Here is a 23,730-nt window from a genome sequence, read left to right as displayed (position 1 = left end):
GTGTGTGTGTGTGAATCTATGCTTATGACAGTATCTCTACTCCCCGTACTCTGTGTGTGTGTGTGTGTGGGTGAGGAGGGGGCGCTGTGCATGCCTGATCCACTGTTTGTGTGTGTGCCGAGGGGCTGGCCCATGAAGAGAGGTGGCACCCATTGGTAGGTAGAACAGCATTGTTGTGGGCAGTCTAAATCCAAAATGTCACCAGATACACAATGTGGCGAACAATGGCAGGAATGGCTCTGTTTCATCACGCCTCGCCGCGCTCCTCTGAAGGGGTCATGATGCACTGCAGTGCCGTGGACACATCTCCTCTAATCCTCAAAGGGCCAGTGCTCAGTGCTGGACAACACTGCCTTGACAGTAGCCACAGCAACCTTGAGGCAGAGACAGTTGCTAGGCAAGTGGAATTCAGTCTACGGAAAAGGTCAGTTAAATTGCCTGTTTTTTGTTTTTTTCAACTTTCTGACATTCTCAATTAACGGCACACTTTGCATTATACCATTTTTTGAATGTCGTTGAAATCACCATTTTACAAAACAAAACATTTTACAAACAAAACCCAAAGAATGTATTTTTGATTGTCTGATGGCATAGTGACAGAAATTACATTGTAAAGGACTTGATTAGGTATTATGTCTGCGGCTGCCTGTTTTGTAAGTGAAATTACTACCCAACCTAGAGAATTCTGATGTCATAACTTTTGAAAGTGGCTGCATATCCTGTAACACTAGGCAAAGTGTGGCCACACAAGCCCTTAGTACATGGTGATTAATTTGATTCTGATATAAATACCTGATATGATGACAGGTTTAAAATCTGTTGGGTGCCACTGCTCCCTTTGCTTTCCAGTTAGACTGGAACTCTGCCACTTTCCATTGTGGCAACTATGTTGGCTATATTCACACTTTCCCAGAGCAAAAGAGCAGTGTAGTCACACTTTCCTATGCCTATGAGAATATCAACTCATCAGTGTACCCATTTCTCTCTTGCTTTCAGATGAATTTGGCATTAATCCATGAGAAACTGATCATTAAGTCATTCTGGGAGCAGCGCATTGATAAGCACTCCCATGTAAGCGAGACTGAGGAAAGCAGAATGAAGAAGAGCGCCCTGGGCAAGTAGGTCCATTAGCTTTTCCCTTCATTAAACTATGCCACCAACAGAGCTAGAGAGGATACAGTGCTCTTCACATTGTAGGAATCCAGATGGGAAGACTGGTCTAAAGGTCATATTTGATATGTGCAGTATATCCCATATCAATAATTACATTTTATCACTGCAGTATCTTGTACAGGTATATTGCTGGAGAAAACATCATAATGGATGAGTGTTTGTTGTAGTCACTGTTTTCCAGCCTTATGATAATTATTTGCCGTTGTGCTTCTGTGTTTGGGTGGAGTTTAAAAATGGTTTAGGAAATCTCGCTGTGGGATGAAGGCTTAGGTGTAAAACATCATGGCACTAGTGTGCAGCACTAGTGTGTCCCCTGATCATTCTCATGTGTCCAAAATAGTCCCAAGTATGACGTGATAAGCTCCTTTTCCACCAGGCTCAGTCTCCTGTCTGTACAGTTCAGTACCATAAGAGTTTACATGCATCCACTAGGACATAATTATTTTTTTTGTTAATTATCCCTGTTATTCTGTTACATATTTATATTGATTCTGAAATAGACAATGAAAGTACATTGGCTGAATTTCAGACATAGTCATTGTACATTTTGGATGAGATGTTAAACCGAAGTCCTAACTCACTGAGGTCACTATAGGTCCCATGGCACTCATCACCAAGAAGGGCTCTCCTGCGGTCAACCTGACTCATTCCATCTGGCCTCCTAATCCTCCCCCAGTGTAATTGACTGTTTGATTCCCTCACCCTCCACCTCAAGCTGGTGTGTGGTGAGCCCTGTTGTTGTTCCATTTCCACATCGGCGACATATACCAATAAAATTTGTTTGTTTGTTTGTTTTTTTTCACAGAGGATCTGCATACCCACCATCATGTCATAGTAAGGTTGATACCTAGTTATGTTAGTACATTCTTCCTGGTTGCTAAGGTACAATTATGGGGTGCTGGACGCGGTTGAAAGATGTATCTCATTTTGTTTGTTCAAAATGAAAAAGTAGCAGCAACCAATGTACTTTCACAGTCTTTTTGAGCTGCATTCACCTAACTTGTTCAAAAATTGCTTTTGAACCAGAAGCAAACTACCGTAATTTCCCACCTACTGTATTAGCCATGACTTGCTACTTGCACTTGATATTGCAAAATATTATAGTTAATATAGTATTGATATGGTTTTGTTTCTTTTAACTTGCGTAACTTGCGTTGTCCTGTGGCTTATACACAAGAAATTAAAGTTGTTGTAAAATGCCTCAAAATCATTGAGCTTCCCAACAGCTGGTGCCCTTCCTAATTATATCAATGTAATTAAACTCCACCAACTAATTGGTTTCATACAGCAATGCCTCGGAAGGGGACTGAAATAAGAATGCTGAAATCAGATGCTTCTTTCAATTAAAATGTAGAAATGTAAAATATTGTAAGTAGGATTCAAGAAATGGGCAAAGTAGTCTTTCATTTTTTATATAAAAAACCTTTACGTATGTTTTATGAAGGACAAAGGTGCATTATGAAACACAATTAGGGAAGGGTAAAGCTGGATCTGGGAAAAGGCCACTGAGGACTGATGGCATCCACTGCGGATCAGCAAAGTCCATTGGAACATTTTTGGTAGCTCAGTCTCCCGTAGGTGTCATACAATAGCCCTCGCCTCCCTCAAAGCTTTAAGGTCAGAGGATTATCCACCACTGCAACATCCAAATGTAATAATCCACATCAATGTGAAGAAGGTGCCAAAGATAAGAGTCATCCTACTGAGTGCCTGATGCAGAGAAAAGAACTGCCCACTAACACCATTCTGTTGTGAAAGCAGCAGGCTTACTCATTTGAGCTGAATCAGATAGTAAAAGAAGTCAGGTTTAATGTGAGACCACCAGATTGTGTTCATCTAAACAATTGATTCCAAAATAATGATCTTCTAAAAGTTTGATTTATAGCAGAAATGGAAACTTTATCAAAAATAGCAATCCACTAATATCCACTGACTTAAAATCAGAAATGGAAACTATATCAATGTTTTTTTTTCGAGAATCATGCTTTATTGTTTTTATAAGTGTAGTAATTGTTGACCAATATTTGTTTCTAAAACACTTTTGAGATGTCCTGACTCGATACTGCTTGGACTGCTTCAGGCTGAGAGATGAATGGCTCTGGAGAATGGAGGCCCGAACCAAACATCTGAAGACCTTCAACGAGGAACGCCTGAAGAGAACCAAGCCAGAGAAGCAGCTGGAGGAATTACAGCAGAGGGAGGAGAAGAAAGCGAGAGAGGACGATGAAGGGAAAGACAACAGGGAAGCTAATGGGACGCAGGAGGTCGAGAACTCAGAGGACGTGGAGGAGATGGAGCAGAATGGAGAGGAGGAACCAAATGAGAACTCGGAAGAACAGGAGGAGACTGATGTAGTGGAGGAGACAGAAGTGACGGAGGTGAATGAGGAGAGTGGGGGGAATGAGCCAAAAGACACGGAGCAGGACGTTGAGATTACACTGAACGGGGAGGTTGACTCAGAGGAGATGCAGACCGAGAAGCCAGAAATGGAGATCGAGCCGACAGAGCAGGAGTGAGCCTCTTCCTTCTCGCTTTACCCCCACTAGTGATGAACACAAATGCCTGCCATTCCCAATAAATTATACAGTTGTAATAGTCAGTTGCATAGTCTTCTTTCACGCCCTTTGAGCTTCATAATATGAACTGTTTTTGATAATTAACAAGTCTGTGTGGACCTACTGTAGGTGGCATTACAATAGGTGAGACCTCATCCAAATTGTTGTTTTAAAAGGACACCAACAAATATATTTATGTGCACTGGACAGCTAGTATCCCACCCAACTGTCAGCAGCAAGGAGATATGTATGGGTACATATAAACTATCAAACTCTTGACAACAGGCGAACAGTGATGGATTTACAGCCAGTAATGAATATGTAACCATCCAATATCAGCACTTTGTCTTTGTTCACACATGTATGAGACCAGTGCGGGTGTCCTGAATTTTCTCTATAAAGTTAACAGTGGGTTGTCTTTATTAAAAACATAACAGCCAGGGTAAACTGCATTTGGGGTTAAGGACACACTGTAGACAGCACTCTCCTTCCGTACTAAATAAAGATTATAATGAGCAGTCAGGCGTGACTCAAATCATGCTGTTGGCACAGGGACTATCTGTGCAATATGTGGGTGCTGCCGTTGCACCAGAGGGAGGCTCACAGAGCTGTGAGTGCAACAGGTGGTGTGAAGGACATGACAGACTACTCTCTCAGCCCACGCTGGCTTGCCAGAATGCCCCAACGTGTTTATGCCCGCACTCCAGAATAATAAACTTAAAATATGGAGCCTGGAGGCTGTGCTGACAGGTGCTGTCACGAGACAGAGGGGTCTGATTTACACTGACGTGATGGGAATGTTTACCTCGCACACAGGTGAGAGGCTGTGGTATTATTAATCACAACAGCAAAACAGTCTTAGAGTTCTGAAAGTAATACCAGTGACAGAGTAACATACTCTTATTATACAAAAGCAAATCCATGTTGAACCCCCATTATTAGTTGTCCCAGAGTGGCTTGACACTGGCCTGCTTATTGCATTTTGACACAGTGTGTGATACCTGGCTTTGACCGGTTTAATCAAGGATGTTGTTCACGATCATAATGCAGTCTCACTAAGGTTAAGTTGTGAAAGCACTCCTTAGTGTTCTGGACACCCATGGCCCTCTGTGCACTGCATAGTGTGTACAGGGACACCTGAGCTGAACTGAACAGTGAAGTGTTCCTTTAAAGAATCTGGTGGCAATTTTTTCACAACAATATGACAAAAAAATTGTCAATTCATTCGGTATTTGTGAATCCTTTATTAAATGACTGCTTTACCGTATTAAATCAGACATCCTTTCACACATTATCTGCAATGGAAGAGGAGAGGTAATACTATGTTGATGAAAATGAAGCACAGTCACTTGTCCTTAAATCGTGTGGAATACAAATATGTGGCCACAACCTTTTATGTGCAGCTATAATTTAAAGGTCCTGCTACCTTTCATTGCCACGCAATTGTGTCCTTATCACATGGTTCAGTAGTGACACTATTTTCAGTAACACAAGAATTTGCCTCTTCCGTTCCTTATTAAAAAGTAAATATAACACAAGAAAGGAGTAAAGAAAAAGTGGGAGTTTTGCCATTTTCCCCATGTTGAAACATACATAAGGATGTGGTTATTGCTCCCGGTCATGGCAATACTTTGAAGTCTTTCACTGTGGTCATTTTGTTTGCAGATGACAAATTCAGATGCAACTTATAGAGAAACTATACCAAAACCAAAACAGTGAAAGTGCACACAAAATGAACCATCAATCCTCAACAATCTAATAATAATAAAAAAAACAAACAGCCTTTTTGCCTGAGGACGACTACTCCAGAAGACCCCCAAAATCACAACCACGGTCACGTGCTCTACTTCTTCTTCTTCTTGCCCTTCTTCCCGCCCTCTCCTTGCTGTGCTCCTGTGTCCCCACCTCCACTCTTCTGTGTTCTTGTCTTCAACTTTGGGATCATCTCTGCTACGTAAACCATCACGTCTTTACCTGTGAATATGAGAACAGAACGTTTCTAATCGTCCAGAAAAAGAAAGAATGTGCAAGCCCAGGAGTACATACTGGCAACATCATCAACATTCATAGAGTAGGTGAGTGACTGTGGGTGTACATGGGATGGAAGCAGCAGACTATAGCTAAGTGTGGTGGCAAAATTGCTGCTGGTTAACCGATCCCAAATACAGAGGTTTTGACTTTTCTGACAATATTCTACGACTTCCATGATATGCTTTACACACTGACATTCTGTTTGTTGCATGTGCAGCATATTCAAGCAAGCTATCGATTATTTATCTATTAACCCTTTCTTCCTCATGTTTCCTCTTAATAGATATCTAATCAATCTGATTTTTTCCCGTTTGGACATTTAATTCTGCTTAAGTCAATAATTTGAGTCAGCAGGTGTATACATCTTTTCACACAGTTGGATGTAGATTTTGGGTAAACCCAGCCTGGGGCCCGTTGCACAAAAGCAGAATTAAGATATCCGGGATAAGTTACTGAGCTGCGATCACTGAATCCAAAACAAGAGCATACCAGCTTAATTGGTTGCACAAAGACCAATCCAGGATAAGCAGACACGGATTCATCAAGCCAGGTGTAAGTTATCCGGTATGTGTGCGCGTTCTCGTTTCTCCCCAAATAACTCACGGTTGGAATAAAAAAGACGCGAAAAATAGCGTCTTGCACACAAAGTGAATAACCGCTTTTGATATAGACTAACAACGAGGTAAAGTTTTACTTTTTTGGATGGGGGATCATGATTATTTCTGTTACATAGCGGGAGTAGGTGTGGCAGATCAACCGAAAGCAAATTTACGTATGCACCCACGTGTGTGAGAGCTTCCTTGTCTCGGCACGCAACGTCATTAGGAAGCGCTTTGCCACCGCAAAGATGCACAAAGTATCTTAATTTGTCTTTAAAGCCGAATTAGTTCAAAACACCTTCGAAAAATGTCCCCTCCACTTCCAATCAACTACTACAGCAGCCTATTCATCAAACATCTGTCAAAAAAGAAGCAAACAACGAGTAGGCTATGTTATTAATTATAAGGCCACCATAATTTAAATGACATCCATATGGTATTAGGCAGACATTCTGCTGTGTTTTGCGAGTAAATGCATGTTGCAAATAATATATAAATGGAATCTACAGCTCTTTAAAAAAAAATCACGTGGAGGTCTCATTTGAATGACAGCTAGCTGAACCAATCAGATTATGTAATTACCATTAGGATCAATTTATCTTGGCTGTGAGCCTGGTCAGGAGCAGGCTAGCTCCACAGAATAAATCGCCATGGTAACTTATACCATAACATATCCTGCTGCCCCCTATCCCGCTTTTGTGCAACTGGATCACGGATAAATTGAGCCAGGATAACCAAGATATCCCGGGTTAATCCCTTATCCTAGTTTTGTGCAATAGGCCCCTGATCTGCCGACGATTTGGATTTGGCCCTGCGGCTGGAAACCTGCACATCTATCTCTCCTGCTTCCGGTCCACGTTTGCTGGGTCCAATCACAAACTGGCTTATCCAGCAGGCGCACCTGGATCGTTGGTCTGATTGGTTGAGGGATGATCCAAGCATACAGAGTCGTGTGAACTATGCCCATTGATCACGCCTCTTGTACAGTACAAATAAAGCGCAGACTCCAAAGACTAATGTTCAGTCTTAAAAGATTGAGCTTAGTATGACGATAGCCAGACTAGGTGAGGCCCCAAAGACACAAGACAACCACACTCACGTGAGGAAAATTTCTCTTGACATATACTTCCATCCTCCTCTTTGATCTGGACACGAACTCTTCCCCTGAACTGTACATCCCTGTTCCACTCACGAGGGTGCATCTTGTTGTTCTAGAAAAACACACACAGCATTACAAGTTAACATTATGCCTGTTCCATGCGTTTACATTCCAAAGAGAAATGTCAGTTATATCTCACCTCCACCAGAATATTTAATCCTGCCGCTGTTAAAACATCCCGTATCTCTGCACATGAGGGGTTTTCAACAGCCTAGAATAACAAAACAAGTGAATGCTTCCAGACAATTGCCAATTCTTACATTACTGGAGTGTCCAGCAAACTGGATATCGTTCGTAGGCTAATGACAACAACATTTCCCATCCACAGCTGATTCAGAGTCGAGGTGTTTCCTCACCTTGTCTGTGGGTATTCTGCGGCCCTCGGCTAAGGTTTTCTTGCTATTGATATATACAGGGTATATGCAAATAAATCTGAAACAAATGAGAACGAGTAGGTGGTCAGGTTACACAGTAAACCTTCAACTCCAAAACCAACGTTTGCTCGACTAGTGATGGCACTCAAAGAATATATCAACTACTTTGAGCTTCATGAAAACAGCAGCAAGCCATTACAATGCACATCGTTAACTAATAAAAGTAGCCTACAAGTCAACCCTATAACAGAACGGATTACATTATAGGAGAGAATTTCTAGTCTACCAACAGGCTAGCCAGCTGTCCAACTAGCTCATAGCGGCTGCAAAGTAATGCTATAATTAAGACATACATCCCAGTGTGTACAACTTCAAATAATTCTAACCAACCTTTCTTTGTCATTTGGATTTGTTGTCAAATGAGCCATTTGTATTCAACCAAAGAAACAACCATAAACGACGCTAACATTAGCTAGGTAAGTACACGTAGCTTTTCAGCACAAGACCAGAGAGCACGGCACTGTACTGATTCTCCATCCTCTACATAGATTACATGTTAAATTGTACATCATCGCCACCTTCTGTTGTGGAGACATAGCAGCTACCTGTCTGTACAACTGATAATTGCGCCTCTGCTTGGTAATTTCCTTCATTTTTTTTACAATGGTAAATAAATCTGTTTAAAATGGAAAATAATTATAGTGATAGTCTGATTATTTTCCACTTATCTTGATAGCCATTTTAAGAGTCTATGGGTCGTCCCTGGTCCTCCAGTAGAGGGAAGCCTAACGTTAGCCTTCTCGCTCAGTCGGGCGGCATAGCAGAAAGGATGAGAAGAAGACGCAAAGAGACAGGCAGCAACAATAACAACAGCAGCGCAACGGGTAGATCTCTCAGGTAAATATGCAAACATCTGCCCCTTTTAAGTACGATTTTGTGAAAGCTGAATTCTTTACAGCAGAGACCTGAGTCCCGAGACCCGTACCGATCATACCACTGACTCAACTAACGTTCGGAGATTGCAAACACTGTATTAGCCTGCCAGACAATGTTACTCAACGAACTAGCCTACTTCTAAATCTTTATGTCATTATGTTACAGGAAGCTTACCTCAGATGGCTAACTGAATCAACACTGCTCCCGACCGTCAGTGGCCAGAAATCAAATCACAAATCAAAAGTTGAATGGATGTAGTGTTGCACTACAAGAAAAATGGTCTAAACGACATGGTCACATTTGCTGAGAGGGCACTAGAGGATTTTCCTCGCCGTGTGCTACCCGTCTATAGGCCATGGTTTCCAACGCATGAGGACCAATACCTGCCCATCAGACCTCTGAAGAGAGCACCAATTGTTCTGGCGGAGGACTTGAAGAGGTTGCTCTCACACCAACCGTCCTCGGAGCCATCGTTGTCGTTTACTGAACGACATGTGCAGCCCATTTCTCTGTGTAGAGGGAACAAAGGTCTTAGCGAGAAGCCTCAGGTGACACTTTTGGAATGTGCCGAAGCTTGCGACTATGTAAAGACATCAGAGGAGATTGAAAATGCACCTAAGACGTTTAGGCGGTCATGGAGTGTCTTCGCCTCAGGTACAAAATTCAGCGAGAACACTCAGACACTTTCGAAACCGTTCCAAATGATCATTGAAAGATACGGTCTTGAACTACGCCAAAGAGCCAAATGGATAATTGGTGAAGTGAACTGTGACCCGCGCAACATAGAGAGAGTCTGGGCAAAAATAACTCGAGCTGTGCGCCACTCCAAACTCCCAACATGCAATGCAAATTTTCAGAGAAATATATCGCAGATATGGGTGTTCTGCGATGTAATATATGGAGAATATATTGGGAACTTTCTCAAAACAGAGTTCCATCTCAATGGACAGTTAAGTTTAGCCGTTCATAAACATGGCAACATATTCAGTTGTTAGGGCTGAATTGTGTCTTTTGAATGAATGATATTGAAAAATTATTTATCAATTAAAATATTTATATTTTTAAGGATTCTGTTTTAGTTTGATGTTTACCTAACTGGGACCAAATCATATGTTGTAAAACATGTACGCCACAACTTTCCTTGAAACGTCCAAGGATGTTTCAAAGAAATGTGTAGAATAATTCTTCGCTGAAATTATGCATAAAATGGAAAAAAATAAACGTTTATCCATGAAGTTAACGGAGATGGCAATAGCAGAAGCCTACATGGATAATATATTAGCCAATATGTTTTGGTTCAATGACCTGAGGAATCAATTATGACATAAATAAGGTTACCAGGGCCTCTGGAATAAAAACAGCCACACAGTATCACATACATTTCACCATAAACATCATTAGGCATGGGGTTCTTCTTCATTCTTCTATTTATGCTAAATCCACCTAGTTTCTTGCCTAAGATTGCAATTTTCATTTAATCTGATAATATATCATTATTCCAAACAAAGTTACTTTAACATTCAGTAACTCCTCCCATTTACATTTGTGATTAAAATGACACTGAAGGCTTTTACCTGGCATGCCCTCTAAATAATATTTTAGTGCTGAGGTCACTTTTGAAGTTTCTTTTGAAGACTTGGTGACCCCAAGATGATTTTCTGGTTTTCTCTCCCATAGTGATTCGGATGCATGGTTCCCACGGGTCATGGAATTTCTGGAATATTATGGACTTTTGCAAAGTCTATTCCAGACATGGAAAGTCAGGGAATTTTAAGGGCAAAGATCAGTTTTTTTTTTTTTTTTTTAAATATTAACCAAAATACATGAATACAAATATTTCAACGCAGAACTATATCTGGTTCTTAGCTTTACTGCTTGCTTCAGTAGCCCAAATTCATTTATTCAAAGTCCATTTATTACAGTTTTTCTCGATTGTTTACACACATTTTCTGAAAGCATGCCTCATACTCTCAGAACTATACACACAAATCCAAAAAGCACACACACAATGGGCAAAATCAATTCTCCTGCAAAATGACACTTTACCTTCAAAACAATGTAATTTCTCCTCAAAATGTTTTTTTGTTCTCAAAAGACACACACAAACCATCATATGACTAGACATTTATAAGAACCAGTTGAACACTGATGTGCACAATGTAAAACACTATGATGAATTAGAAACACTTCTTCTCCATTCATCATAATGACTTAGGCATTTTTTTTTTCAGTGTTACACTACAAACAGTACTACAAACAATAGATACTATAAGCTGATACATTGATACATTTGCCCTATCAATATTTTGAAATATCTCATTGTTTTCTATTATTTTTCTTTGTATTTGCCCTACTATTATGGTGATATTTTCTAGGACCATCTTTATGATTTCAGTTTCCTGTTCAGGAGACAGAAGACCTTATGTTGGTAATCTTTCAGCTGCCAAACAAATAGTAGCCTAGAACACTATAAATACTGTGTAGGAATACAAAGTCATTGGGGATCAATAAAGTATCTATCTATCTGTCTATCTATCATCTACTTTTCCCAAATACTTGAAACGTAGGCCTACTTTATTTTCACAGTCCTACAGAACAGTCCACAGGCAATACTATAGGCTACTACTACTCATTGAGTACTGTATAGATATGCAGCACTGCAATGTTTTAGTGGCTCAGATCTCATCAGAGATTATGGTTCTTGGCCTTCCTCATCCTCCCCGCCCTCTAACCTGACCATAGATATACAGTGTGGAGCACATGTATTTGATACCAAGCTAAAACAGGAATATAAAATCATCATTTGACAATTGATCTTAATGCCTTAATTTAAAAAAATGAGTCAAAATCAAACTGCCAAGGACACAAATTTTCTTTGTGATTGAAGAATGTATCGTAAATAAATAAATGTTTTCCTTAAATTCTAAGGGAAGGAAGTATTTGACCCCCTATGTAACCCCATGGGAATTTAACCCTCTCTGTCTTCCCAGAGCCCCTTTAGGGAGAGCCGGTCCACTTCCTATTAACTCCATTGTACCGGATTGTTCCTGCAATCTGTTGAAATTCCGCTAGGGGCGTTGCCGAGCAAGTGATAAATGAATTGTGGTCTATGGGGCTAAGCGGCTAGAACTCGTTTTTTTCACAGTTGACAACTTCATTTCTTAATGTACATTGTCGTAGTAGCTACCTGAGTATGGGTTTTCCACTGGAAATGAAATAAAAAGTCACTCATGTCCCTTCTGCTTTTCATAGGATGGGCCGTTTTCCCTGTAACATGCTAGCATTTAGCTCATCGATGCTCGCGACAATCGCGACCGATTACGACCGTCGTGAAGCTGAACCTTCTTTTAGGTCTATGGCCGTAAAGTGGTTCGCTTGTGTCACGTGACATGAAAACTTTGAAAGGGTTTTTAGGAATAACAACACTTATAGAAAATTGCATTGGTCAGCTAATTGTCAAGTCAAGTTATCCTGCATCGCATGCATTAATGCAATTTCAGGAGAAAAAATTATATAAAGACAAATGTGGTACTGGGGGGTTCAGCTCCATTGCCACCCATTCATTCATCACTTGCTCGCGATCGCCCTCTAGTTGCAGTACCATGCGGAAGTATTTCGCCAGTGGTCCTTCTCCCCTTATTAGACAATGGGTGCCTCTCATTATGCCTCCTCGATCCTCGATGCTCGATCCTCGAGGGGCGTTCCCACTGATCTATAACTAACACTGGATAGACTATCCCATTGTTTCCCCCCCATCATTCTTTATGTAGATCAGTGAGGATCGAGGCATCGAGGAGCGAGGGAGGACGTATAAACCAGGGGGTCAGGATTTGACTGATTAGCTTCGCCGATTAGCAGGGCACTTCCTCGTCGCCATTTTCCAGAAATACATCGGGTATTTCTCAAAGTCAAGAGCTCGTCCTTCATAGAATGCTTTCTTTCAAGTCGAGTGCTAGAGAGACAAGGCTACACACCTTCCCAGTACCCTCTCCAGCCGTCAAGATCACATGCAATGGAACAGCCCAGCTAACAATTTCTGGTTAGGAGAACGTTTTTAGAACGTTTTTTTCCTGGTTAGGAAAACGTTGCCTGAAAGTTGCGAAAGTTGCCACAAGGTTCCCCAGGAAAGTTTTCTTGACGAAAATACTACGTTTTTTTCTGGTTGTTTATTTTGGTTAGCAGAACGTTCTCCTACCCTTTAGGGAACTTTACTATATTTGGTTGCATTAACGTTCCCCTAACCTCCCAGCAACAAAGTGTAAAGGGGGAAAAAATATGTAGAATTATAGTGACATCGAGGCATGGCTCCGCTGTACACTTGCCGTCTGCGGCGACAGCCTATCTGCAACCTGGGCGAGCGAACGTCTCTGATGACTAAGGCAATGACATTATACACGCATGACAAATCACTTACCATTAGCTGCTTGCTGAACTGCGACGAATACGGCTTGTTACCATAGGGAAGTGTCAGCTAAGTATTTAAATGCGGTTAGGTCTAATACTTTCTTGTCTACGGTGTCTTTTCCTATAATAAACGATTAGTCAGATCAAAACATAAGCAGAGCAGGCGCTAGCCTAACACACTGTTTCAACATTCAAAACAGGCTGTTTTTATTGCATCGTATGCCATTAAAAGTCCTCGGTTCAGAATTATGATGGATTTTGGTTTATTTTGTTTTAAATTGGGACTGGGAATTGTGGGATAGGCTGAGTGAACAGCACAGTAACATAGGCTATAACTTGGACGTGTTAATATAAAACAATTCTCCCCCGGGAACATTGTGCTGTTTAAGATGCAGTCTCAACGTTTGAGAAAGAATTCATTGAGTCCTCATGAGAGTCCTCATCATCATATTTGCATAACAAATAAAGCTTTTAAAAACATGAATGCATTTCAGGTGCCACTCTAATCGATTATGGATTAATCCAAAACTATTCGTCAGATTAGTTAGCATGAAGTCGTTGTGTGCCTGCCTGGGACTATGGCTAGCTAGCTCTTCCACCCGGTTTACCCTATACAGTGTTTTTTTTAAAGCCTATTGGACTTAATGGAACAAGTGCATGGAGATGTGAAGAATGTGATCGATACCATACAGCCAGCCTACGTGAGTAACTTTATCTCTGTGTTATCCAAATGTCTTAAAGTTAGCGAGGTTGAGTCTGCTAAAACACCAACACCCCAGAACTCACGGACCCGAGATGGAAGTTTCTCAACCTAGCTTCGCTGGCCCCTTTAGCTGACGGGCTGGCTGGTCGGCCGAATATCAATCCAACAGGCTCTGGGGGGAAGAATAGAATAGGGCTATATGTCGATTTTGCAACAAATTATTCCGACTTTGCAGTGTGGCTGCTGGCCGTGTTCAATTGGAAACTCATAGAAATGGGGCGATTTTCATCAATCAACCCCACGCACATAACCAGAGAATACCGATATGGTTATACAAATAAGATACCTAAAAACAACTAAGTAGCAACGTTGTGTGAAAAGAGAAATGCAACCAGAATATAACGTTTTTTTCTTTAGTTGTAATAACGTTCGGGAAACTTTGATAACCTGGAGCTAACGTTCTCTCCAGGGTATTAGAAGGTTACTGATAAACTAACCACAGGAGAACCAGCGGCTAACGTTATTTGCTTGCTGGGATTCAACCAGAATATAACGTTTTTTTCTTTAGTTGTAAAAACGTTAGGGGAACGTTATTTGTTTTGACAACCTGGAGATAACGTTCTCTAAACGTTATTAGTAGGTTGCTGAAAAACGAACCATAGGGGAACCAAAAGCTAACGTTAGTGAAAGTTAGCAGAACGTTAATTGTTTGCTGGGAGCCTAGCGAGTGTGGAAGTGCACGTCAATTGTGCACGGTTCCGGCTGCGCGCTTAATTAGAACCGTGGAAATTGTGCTGCTTTTACAGGAGTTCCGACAACTGCGGCTGCACCTTCCTCTAAATAAACTTTTTGGAGTAGCCTACAGTATTTCCACATTCGACTTGGTCTTCACATATCACAATCCGTAGTTTATAATTATGTTAGTGTCAATGGAAAGTTATACCGGTAATTGGCAACAGCAACAGTAATGTTAAACTTCTACAAAGTTCGTATTGGGCGAAGTTCTGAGATAAATTAATAACAAGTCTATCACAACTTGTTCATGCACATTGATATGCATTTATGATGAATATGCACAATAACTTGATATAAATGCCTGAGCATATACGATGGCATTAACAAAACACTTGATAAATCATATTTAGCCTACATTAACACGCACTGCTTCTTTGCATCTACTTTCCATCTCCCTCTCTATCTTTTTTTTTTTAAACCGCACCGTCAGAAAATTTCTAGTTGTTCATACGCAAAGGATTGTGGGTTATTTCTTCACTCCGAGGATCCATCGATGCATCCTCCAAAATTCTCCGAAATTCTCAGAACGAAGGACTCAGTACTTGCTAGAATTTGAAAGCATCCTTGACTTTGGAACAGTGCTTGACGAGATTTGATGACGTAACGTCCTTGAAAAAGTGGCTTGGAAGGAGCAATCCTTGACTTTGAGAAGCACCCATCATGTCCGGTGCCGTTTTCCCTGCGTTTTCCTCATGCTGATTGGTGGCTGTTCCACTCTCAGCTCATGCACGAGCTTAGTGTGGGCACGAGCTCTCGTTCTGTACCTTACGTCAGTCAGTAACCTGGCACTTAATTGGCTAAGTAAAACGGCACCGGAAACAAGCCTCTTGAAACGCCATGTTGAAGCCTGAAAAAATCGTTCAATTTTGGCACTTTTCACTAGCCTAGCATTCCCATTGAAATGAATAGGGGCGGGACTTGTTCACTTTCTCCAGTTCTTATAATACCTCCATGGTATAAACGCTACATGAAACGCACCCATTCTCTGGTCTTCCTTTTCTACTTCTTCTTCCTCTTCTTCTTCTTCTGGTTTAATGTCGGTTGGCAGCCATTTTTATCGAGCATTACCGCCACCATCTGGACTGGAGTGGCACACGCTACTCCAACCTTTTCATTTATTTTAGATGCGTCTGTGTAAATCATAAGGTATCCTGCATACTTTTCTCTTATGTAGGCCATGACTTTCATACTATCCAGATCATCATCTTCTTGTTTTTCCTCCAATAGTCCTAGGTCAATAACTAGGTCTTTAAGTGACCATGGTGGTACTACTGGTAGCACAACAGTAGGGGGATATCTTGACTGTGTCCAGCCCCATCTCTCTCACTCTGTGGTGTATATACCAGCCAAAGCTTTTGACCCCCTCATTCTCTCTCTTGGCATTGCATTAAGACTGATTGGGTTATGTGCTTGTCATTATGGCCCCTCAGATTTGCCCAGTACACTACTGCCAGCTGCTCTCACCTAAGGAGGAGAGGCATCTCTCCCACCTCCACTTGTAATGCTGCCACTGGCGTGGTTCTCTTGGCCCCACAGCCTAAGAGCTTGGTTGTGTATGACATCTAGCTGTTTTAGTGACGTCTTAGCTGATCCATACACCATATATTCATAATCAAACACTGATCTGATCAGACCTGTGTAAATAGTTTTAAGTGCTGACCTGCTCGCTCCCCAATCTACTCCACACAAACATCTCATCACATTCAATACCTTTTTACACTTGTCAATCATTTTCTTAATATGTACATTCCATGTTAGTTTCCCATCAAACCACAGCCCCAACTATTTTAAGGATTCAACCATCATTATTTATTGTCCTTTTTTTGTGCAAATCATTGATTTGGTTTTGTCTTCAGATATTCTAAACCCCCATTGGAGGGCCCACTCTTGCACCATAGCTAGCGCCTGTTGCACTTTATTCCTTATAAACACTGTTTCTTCCCCTTTTCCATATTGCCCCATCCAGTATTATTTTGGATACGATAGAACATTCCATTTATCATGATAGAATGGAATGTGGAGTGTGGAGTCCCATTCTCTACCTGATAACTGTCACTCAATGCTCCATTTATCTTAACAGTTATGGATCTTTCTGACAGAAACTCTTTCACCCACTGAAACATTTTCCAAAATAGATACAGACGGTTAGAAGGTTGCCGCCCCCTCTGTGGGGGAAAACATGCTAACATCACACATGAAAGTCAATGGGCTAACTCGCTAGCAGAAAACAAATGTTTTCCCCCACGGGGGGTGTTTCAGCCATGGTTAACACGGTAACTGGGGGCGGTAACCACGACTATGACGAGATGCCGTCTGTATGTATAGGCTACTATCCACAATTTTAATGCATTTTCATAAATCACTTTTTAAATGTGGGGTTCTATTCTTTACTGTGTCATACAGTATGTTGTCTTTTCAACTAATACTATGTTTTACACAGCAACCTTTTTGCATTTACACGCAATGGTAATTTCATCCATGGAATTACATTTTCTAGCTATTATTATTATTCCAGGCCCTAATTTGACTCGAACCACTTATAGGAATGTTCAAACTTTGACACGTAGGCCTATCATAGGGGCGATTTAGGTTACACTCCAGTCCAGATAGTGGCGCTTATGCGCAAAAATGGGCAACCAGCCAAACGAAAAGTAAGAAGAAGTGAGAAATGGCGGGAGTTTATTTAGAGGCGGAAGTTGTTGATGTGAACTTTTTTATGGAGCTTGACCGACCAAGCTTGTTTTTATCTTCGCTGCTACTGTACCTGAACACAGTGAACAGTTGCCGTCCACAACTACAATTTTATGCGACGGAAAGATCGTACTGGTGGAATGTTTAGATTCAGTTCCAACAATAAATAGCCTAACGCTAGTTGTATGATGTTACTGAAGCATGCATATTTGAGGAAGTAGAATAATAAACACTGCGTGAGGCAAGTGAAAGCGTCGTCATACAGGAACAATTTCTCGCCTTGAATTACAGTATTCTAACGTTAAAGTCTCTTGGTGTTGCACTATGTCGGATTGTCTAAGTGACCACATCAGCGATGAAAACGAAGATGTAATCACCTCTGCGGAGCTCATCGTGAAACTAGAGGAGGTAAATTAAGTATGGGGTTTCTTACTTCTTATGTTAACGTCGGAAAGTAAAGTGAATCGCGTATGTCTACTCTTAGTAGAGGTCCTGGGTAAGATTTGTATGCGCTTCATTTAGCGGAGAATATCTCAACTGTTCTAGACTATATGACCCAATTGATTGAACAACGTGGGATGTAGGCTACACTTGCCAAAAGTATTGGGTCACCTGCCTGCCTTGACCCCCATGTGAACTTTGGTTACATCCCATTCTTAATCCATAGGGTCCAATATGACGTCGGTCGACTCTTTGGATCTATGAAAGCTTCAACTCTTCTGGGAAGGCTTTCCACAAGGTTTAGGAGAGTGTTTATGGGAATTTTTGACCATTCTTCCAGAAGCGTATTTGTGAGGTCACACACTGATGTTAGGCGAGGCGACTGGCTCTCAGTCTCCGCTCTAATTCATCCCAAAGGTGTTCTATTGGGTTAAGGTCAGGACTCTGTGCAGGCCAGTCAAGTTCATCCACACCCTGTCATCCATGTCTTTATGGACCTTACTTTGTTCACTGGTGCACAGTCATGTTGGGAATGGGATAGGAGGGGCCATCCCTGAGGCGGGCTTGGCCGCTTAGTTCCAGTGAAAGGAACTCTGAATGCTTCAGCATTAAGCAAGAGCTTTTGGACAATTCCATGCTCCCAACTTTGTGGGAACAGTTTGGGGATGGCCACTTCCTGTTCCAACATGACTGTGTACCAGTGCACCAAGCAAGGTCCATACAGACATGGATGACAGAGTTTGGTGTGGATGAACTTGACTGGCCTTCAGTGAAATTCAAATTCTGTTGTGTTATATTAGGCACACACGGTTGTGAGGTATCTGAAAAAGTACTTCCAGGATTTCGAAAATCCCTGATAAAAGATGACAGAAGCTGTATTTCGCTGCTAAACTTGCAATAGAAGATCGTTGAAGACCAACAGGGCTCTAAATTAACACCCACCAACCCGCCAAATGCGGGTAAAAATTCATTTTGGCGGGTATAAAAAAACCCAACCTTACTAGCCACTTTGGCTGGTGGTGAGTGATAGAAGAAAATTATGTCCTGATAAGCAAAACGAGTGAATTAGTAGCTCAAAACAACCTTGGCATAGGCTATTCAACATTAAAGATAACCCACGTTTGTAGATTAAAAGGGTTCACTCTAAAATATTTTTCCGGTGGTCATAAAATAAATTAGTATGAACTAATATAGCCTAGTGTCTCCCATAAGCATATTCTGCCAAAGTGTTTGTGAAATATAATAATCTGAAATGCATTATATGGCCTGTACTGTCACTGAACAAGCTACTAAATATGCATGACCCTTTATCAATAGTGGACATGCCTTTCATTAAAGAGTAGATCTAAACATGGCATTATTAATGAGTTAACACATGTAATTTCATCGCATGGGAACCGAACCGAGAACACGCAAAATATGACACGCTTGGTAACCAGTCACGCTGCGCATGACACCATGAGAGATGCAAATTACGCATAGCAGCAGGATCCTTGTAGCCTACCACACACATGTCAAGTTCAAACATTTTAATTGGCATAATTTTCATAAATTCTTTGAAACTAGCGAATAGGTAGCCTAAATCAATACTTGCAACACTGTCGGTAAAAAGTTTCTCCTATTTTTTTTAAGTTGTAGGCTACAGGTGACGAAAGCACAGGTTGACGGAACCATCTTTTGGGACTCGTTTTCCGACTGATGTTTTTTTTTTTTGCAACACAGATTAATTTAGCTCGGCAGTTAGCCTGCCACCGACCAGGTTAGTTAAAAGTTATTACAGCCTCAGATTATATTCCTTTTTTTTTGCAAGTATATTTTCTGGACTTTTTGCCTTTATTCAGATAGGACAGTGAATATAGACAGGAAGCAAGTAAGCGAGAGAAAGAGATGGGGAGGGATCGGGATATAACGTCAGGTGGGATTCGAACTGGGGTCCCGTGGGTACTTGAACATTTACATGATGCCAATGCTGTAACCTGTTGCGCCACAGTGCCACATCTCGTGACAAGACTAGATTACATACATTCAAAGTTATATATTAAGTTACTAAATATCCACGATATTCTGCGGCCAACAATGGGGGTTGCCATGACACCGAAAACGGTTATCTATTTCCGGCGAAGCTGCATTGTATCTATTTTAACGTGACTGTTGACAGTGTTTGACATATCCTAACGCATATAAAAGTAAACTTTTCTATTTTATATCGGTTATATATGATGTGGTATATCCATGCTGAGGTCAGAATTGTCAACATTTCGAAAGAAGTCTAAGTTGAAGCATGTTCTAGTTAGCTACCGAGAACGGACATGTAAACAGAATGAACGGAAGTTGAAAAAAGTATCGTAACCATCGTAACGATACATATTTCTGGGTGAATAAGGTGAATAAGCATAAACTGCTGATTTTAAGATGATATCTTAAATCTTAAATGTCATCTTAAATTAAGGCACATTTTCTTGTTACTGAATCTTTAAACAAGCTTTATTTTGATGAGAATTTGGGGAAGAGATTTACAGTTATTTACCTAATTTTAAGATTTCATGCCTATTTGAGACAAAAAAGATATGGTTGTGCTTGATTTAAGATAATAGTGTAAAGTTGAACACTTAAAATTAGAAATTCACTCTTAAAACAATATAAATGTTCTAACACTTATTTTGATATGAATCAAATAATTTGCAGTGCAGTTTTTTGCAGTGTCGTATTTGTAATTCTGTACAGCACAACACAGGACATCCTCCTCACACACATATCCACACTGAACATTTACAGAAACACAATAAAGAATATCAAACCAGAATTCTTACATTACATGGTCATTGTAAACATTGTGATCACCTCAGAAAAGCTGTTGCTTCAAGAGTGTATCTACGCAACAAAGCGTTGGTGAGATATGAGCTGACTTCCTGTTTGGCGGCTTTGCAGTCAATTTTGATTGTCTGTATTGAGTGAACGCTTATGCGTATCGAAAATCTGCAGCTTCGCTGCTAGACCCCCAAATATCAAACCAGAATTCTTACACTACATGGTCATTGTAAACATTGTGATCACCTCAGAAAAGCTGTTGCTTCAGTGTATGAGTGTATGACCGCATATTTAATGAGATATTGACTCATTTGAATATTAAATAGTTTTCTTTTGACAAAGTGTAATACAAAAAGTATTTCTCTTAACATGAATAAAAAAAAATGGGGAAAAAAGTCCCATTCACCTCTAGTGTAATAATGACAGTGTCACCTATACAGTACCCTCCAGAATTATTGGCACCCTTGGTAAAAGTTGACTAAAAATAGGTCTAAAAAATAATCTTTAGGTGATTTATTGTACTCCCACAATGAAAACAATGAGGAAAAATACACCCTGCAAGGGAAGCAAATTTATTCTGAGAAAAAGGAAAATCTCATAAAGAAATAAATGTTTTTAATAAAAACACGTCACTCACAATTATTGGCACCCCTACTTGTAATACCTTCTTAAACCTCCCTTTGTCAATATAACAGCATGTAATATTCTTCTCTGACACCCCATAAAGATTGAGAATACAAAGTAAGGGATTTAAGACCATTCATCTTTACAAAACCTCCCCAGATCGTCCAGATTGCTAGGTCCACACTTGTGCATTCTTCTTGTTGACTCATCCCACTGTTTTTCTATGGAGTTTAGATCAGGGGACTGCTATGGCAATGTCTGAAGCTTGATTTTGTGTTCAGTAAACCATATTTGTCTTGATCTGTGCATTTGTTTTGGTTCATTGACCTTATGAATGATCCAATCATGACCAACTTTTAGGGCCTTGGCAGAGATTGTTTGATATCCTTTGAAAATGTTCAGGTTTTTCTTGGTGTTCATGATGCCATGCACCTTAATTAGGTTCCCAAGGCCTTTGGGAATTAAAACAGCCCCACAATAGCACAGCCCCTCCACCGTAATTCTGATAAGGCATGGGGTTCTTTTTAATATAGCCTAGTTATTCTTCTATGTACGCCAAAGACACCTTAAGTGTTTTTAGCAAAAGAGCAATTTTATTTTCATCTGACAATAGACCACACTCCCAGACATGTCATGGTAGGCCTACCATTCCGTAACTCCTTAGAGCTTAGATCGGGCCCAAAAAATCAAGCCCGAACCGGCCCGAGCCCGTGCACGTTGTGTCCGAGCCCGGCCCGGCCCGACATATTAACTGTAATTATGAGCCCGAGCCCGATTTAAACCCGACACTTTTTTAAATGCGTGAGCCTTATAACTGACGTTCTCAACTACAATTACGAGTTGTTTGAACTACATAAATCTGAATTAGGCCTATCTTAATGAATAATGAAACAAGGACTAAGCATGTAAACTTTGTTGTTTGTTTATTCTGAAATGGATCACAAATGGATCCGAACGAAGAAACGCAAATGTCAAAACGAAACGCCAACGCAAATGTTGTCACTGTCCACGACTTGTTCGAAACTCTTCCATACGTCCGACTTTCCTCCAGACTTGCTCAAAGTTAATTCTTCTAATTTAATTTTCTTCTTTATATCGTACATCTCCATGTTGCGCTTAAGCTAGGCCACACAATGTTCTACAGCAGAGCAGCAGTGTGATGCGTGCCAGAGGAGACCGTGCGCATGATGTGTTGCATTTTGTAACTTGCAACTTTGTACACATTTTGTTACTTAAGCCTACTTTGCTAAAACATATATTTAATATTTCGGATAATGGCATAGTCTCCCCACCCAGTTAGGCTAATAAAGAAATTATATATATTTTTTAAAAACACAAATGCTTGATCAAAGGCCCGACCCGGCCTTTTTTTTGCCTATCATACCATCCTCCATACTGTGCGTGGGAGCAAAATAGCCATGGGTCTTTGTCCAAGCATGTTTGCCACATTTCCAGATGATTAGAACCTTTTAGTCATCATTTTAACTGGAAATATAGGCATTTTCAACAAAATACCTAGTTTCCATAGACATTCTCTTACTTACAAATGTCAACACAATTTCTTTTTATTTCATTTTAGTGTATTCTCTTGTCTCTCCAATGTTGAAAAATGACTAGAGGATTTAGCCTCTGAGTGACTTCATTTTCATACCATAGTGAAAAAGAACGTCATGAACTACTTCTGAAAGTTCACAGACACTCTGATTTACTTTAAAACGTTGCATTTACATAGGAAAATGCTCCTGTTAAATGTTGTACATAATATGTTTCAGGGGTGCCAATAATTGTGAGCAAGCTGTTTTTGTTAAAAATATTTATTTCTTTGAGATTTTCCTTTTTCTCAGAATACATTTGCTTGCCTTGCAGGGTATATTTTTCCTCATTGTTTTCATTGTGGGAGTACAATAAATCACCTACAGATAATTTTTTATACCTATTTTTAGTCAACTTTTACCAAGGGTGCCAATAATTCTGGAGGGTACTGTAATTGTGGTCATTTTCAGGACTTAACGGATAGAGATTTTGGCACACATCCCAAGTTGTTCAATGGGGTCATGTTAGTCTAGAACAGTTGAGATATTCTCCTCTAAATGAAGCGAATACAAATCTTACCCAGGACCTAGACTATCTGTATTTGAACACTTTTGTGCCCACATTATTCTATTTTTGGTGTTGGGTCCACACTAAAAACCTACTTTCTTGAGTAGGCTATATTACATTAGGGAGAATAGCAATGATAAACAATATCAATAACAATAACCTGAAAATAAGATACTTGACAGAACAAACACTCATCAGAAGACCACAGTGGGCGGTTGGTGATGTACAGTGTTGCTTGGAAGTTTGTGAACCCATGCTGAAGTTGACTGAAAGTGGAATAAAAAATAATAATTTGGAAATTTCTTTGTGATTGAATAATGTATTGTAAATAAATAAA

The 23,730-nt window shown here is 40.4% G+C and overlaps 4 protein-coding genes across 4 annotated transcripts in view; 3 read left to right on the top strand and 1 right to left on the bottom strand.

The window, feature by feature from the left end:
• The first annotated feature begins 267 nt into the window (after window positions 1-267).
• LOC134089669 (retrotransposon-like protein 1) lies at window positions 268-3,782 on the top strand. Its single transcript, XM_062544119.1, has 3 exons — window positions 268-424; window positions 997-1,118; window positions 3,254-3,782. Exons 2-3 carry the CDS (start codon window positions 997-999, stop codon window positions 3,687-3,689), a joined length of 558 nt encoding a protein of 185 aa, XP_062400103.1. The 5' UTR covers window positions 268-424; the 3' UTR covers window positions 3,690-3,782.
• Window positions 3,783-4,957: 1,175 nt separating this feature from the next.
• Window positions 4,958-8,440, bottom strand: srp19 (signal recognition particle 19). The gene is made up of 5 exons (XM_062543677.1): window positions 8,282-8,440; window positions 7,874-7,949; window positions 7,657-7,728; window positions 7,458-7,569; window positions 4,958-5,702 (listed from the first exon to the last, which is right to left on the bottom strand). Exons 1-5 carry the CDS (start codon window positions 8,317-8,319, stop codon window positions 5,572-5,574), a joined length of 429 nt encoding a protein of 142 aa, XP_062399661.1. The 5' UTR covers window positions 8,320-8,440; the 3' UTR covers window positions 4,958-5,571.
• A 217-nt stretch (window positions 8,441-8,657) lies between these two features.
• Window positions 8,658-9,895, top strand: zgc:101664 (uncharacterized protein LOC450064 homolog). The gene is made up of 2 exons (XM_062543676.1): window positions 8,658-8,788; window positions 8,993-9,895. Exon 2 carries the CDS (start codon window positions 9,076-9,078, stop codon window positions 9,820-9,822), a length of 747 nt encoding a protein of 248 aa, XP_062399660.1. The 5' UTR covers window positions 8,658-8,788; window positions 8,993-9,075; the 3' UTR covers window positions 9,823-9,895.
• Window positions 9,896-17,412: 7,517 nt separating this feature from the next.
• Window positions 17,413-23,730, top strand: part of gins4 (GINS complex subunit 4 (Sld5 homolog)) — a 35,480-nt gene continuing 29,162 nt past the window's right edge. Inside the window, exon 1 of the mRNA XM_062544118.1 lies at window positions 17,413-17,828. Within this exon, the coding sequence (XP_062400102.1) occupies window positions 17,745-17,828 (84 nt within the window). The 5' untranslated portion in view covers window positions 17,413-17,744. The remainder of the gene's footprint in view (window positions 17,829-23,730) is intronic.

This window comes from Sardina pilchardus, chromosome 8, assembly GCF_963854185.1.
Source record: "Sardina pilchardus chromosome 8, fSarPil1.1, whole genome shotgun sequence".
NCBI lineage: Eukaryota > Metazoa > Chordata > Actinopteri > Clupeiformes > Clupeidae > Sardina > Sardina pilchardus.
Note: the sequence above shows the minus strand (reverse complement) of the source record. Positions and strands in the feature narration are given on the sequence as shown.

Bases quoted from the DNA above. Each gene is read 5' to 3' on its own strand.
- LOC134089669 (XM_062544119.1), top strand. From the start codon at position 997: ATGAATTTGGCATTAATCCATGAGAAACTGATCATTAAGTCATTCTGG. The intron at 1,119-3,253 runs GTAGGTCCATTA...GGACTGCTTCAG, and splicing joins AAGAAGAGCGCCCTGGGCAA to GCTGAGAGATGAATGGCTCT.
- srp19 (XM_062543677.1), bottom strand. From the start codon at position 8,319: ATGGCTCATTTGACAACAAATCCAAATGACAAAGAAAG. The intron at 7,729-7,873 runs GTGAGGAAACAC...TTGTTATTCTAG, and splicing joins GCAGAATACCCACAGACAAG to GCTGTTGAAAACCCCTCATG. The intron at 7,570-7,656 runs GTGAGATATAAC...GTGTTTTTCTAG, and splicing joins GATTAAATATTCTGGTGGAG to AACAACAAGATGCACCCTCG.
- zgc:101664 (XM_062543676.1), top strand. From the start codon at position 9,076: ATGGATGTAGTGTTGCACTACAAGAAAAATGGTCTAAACGACATGGTC.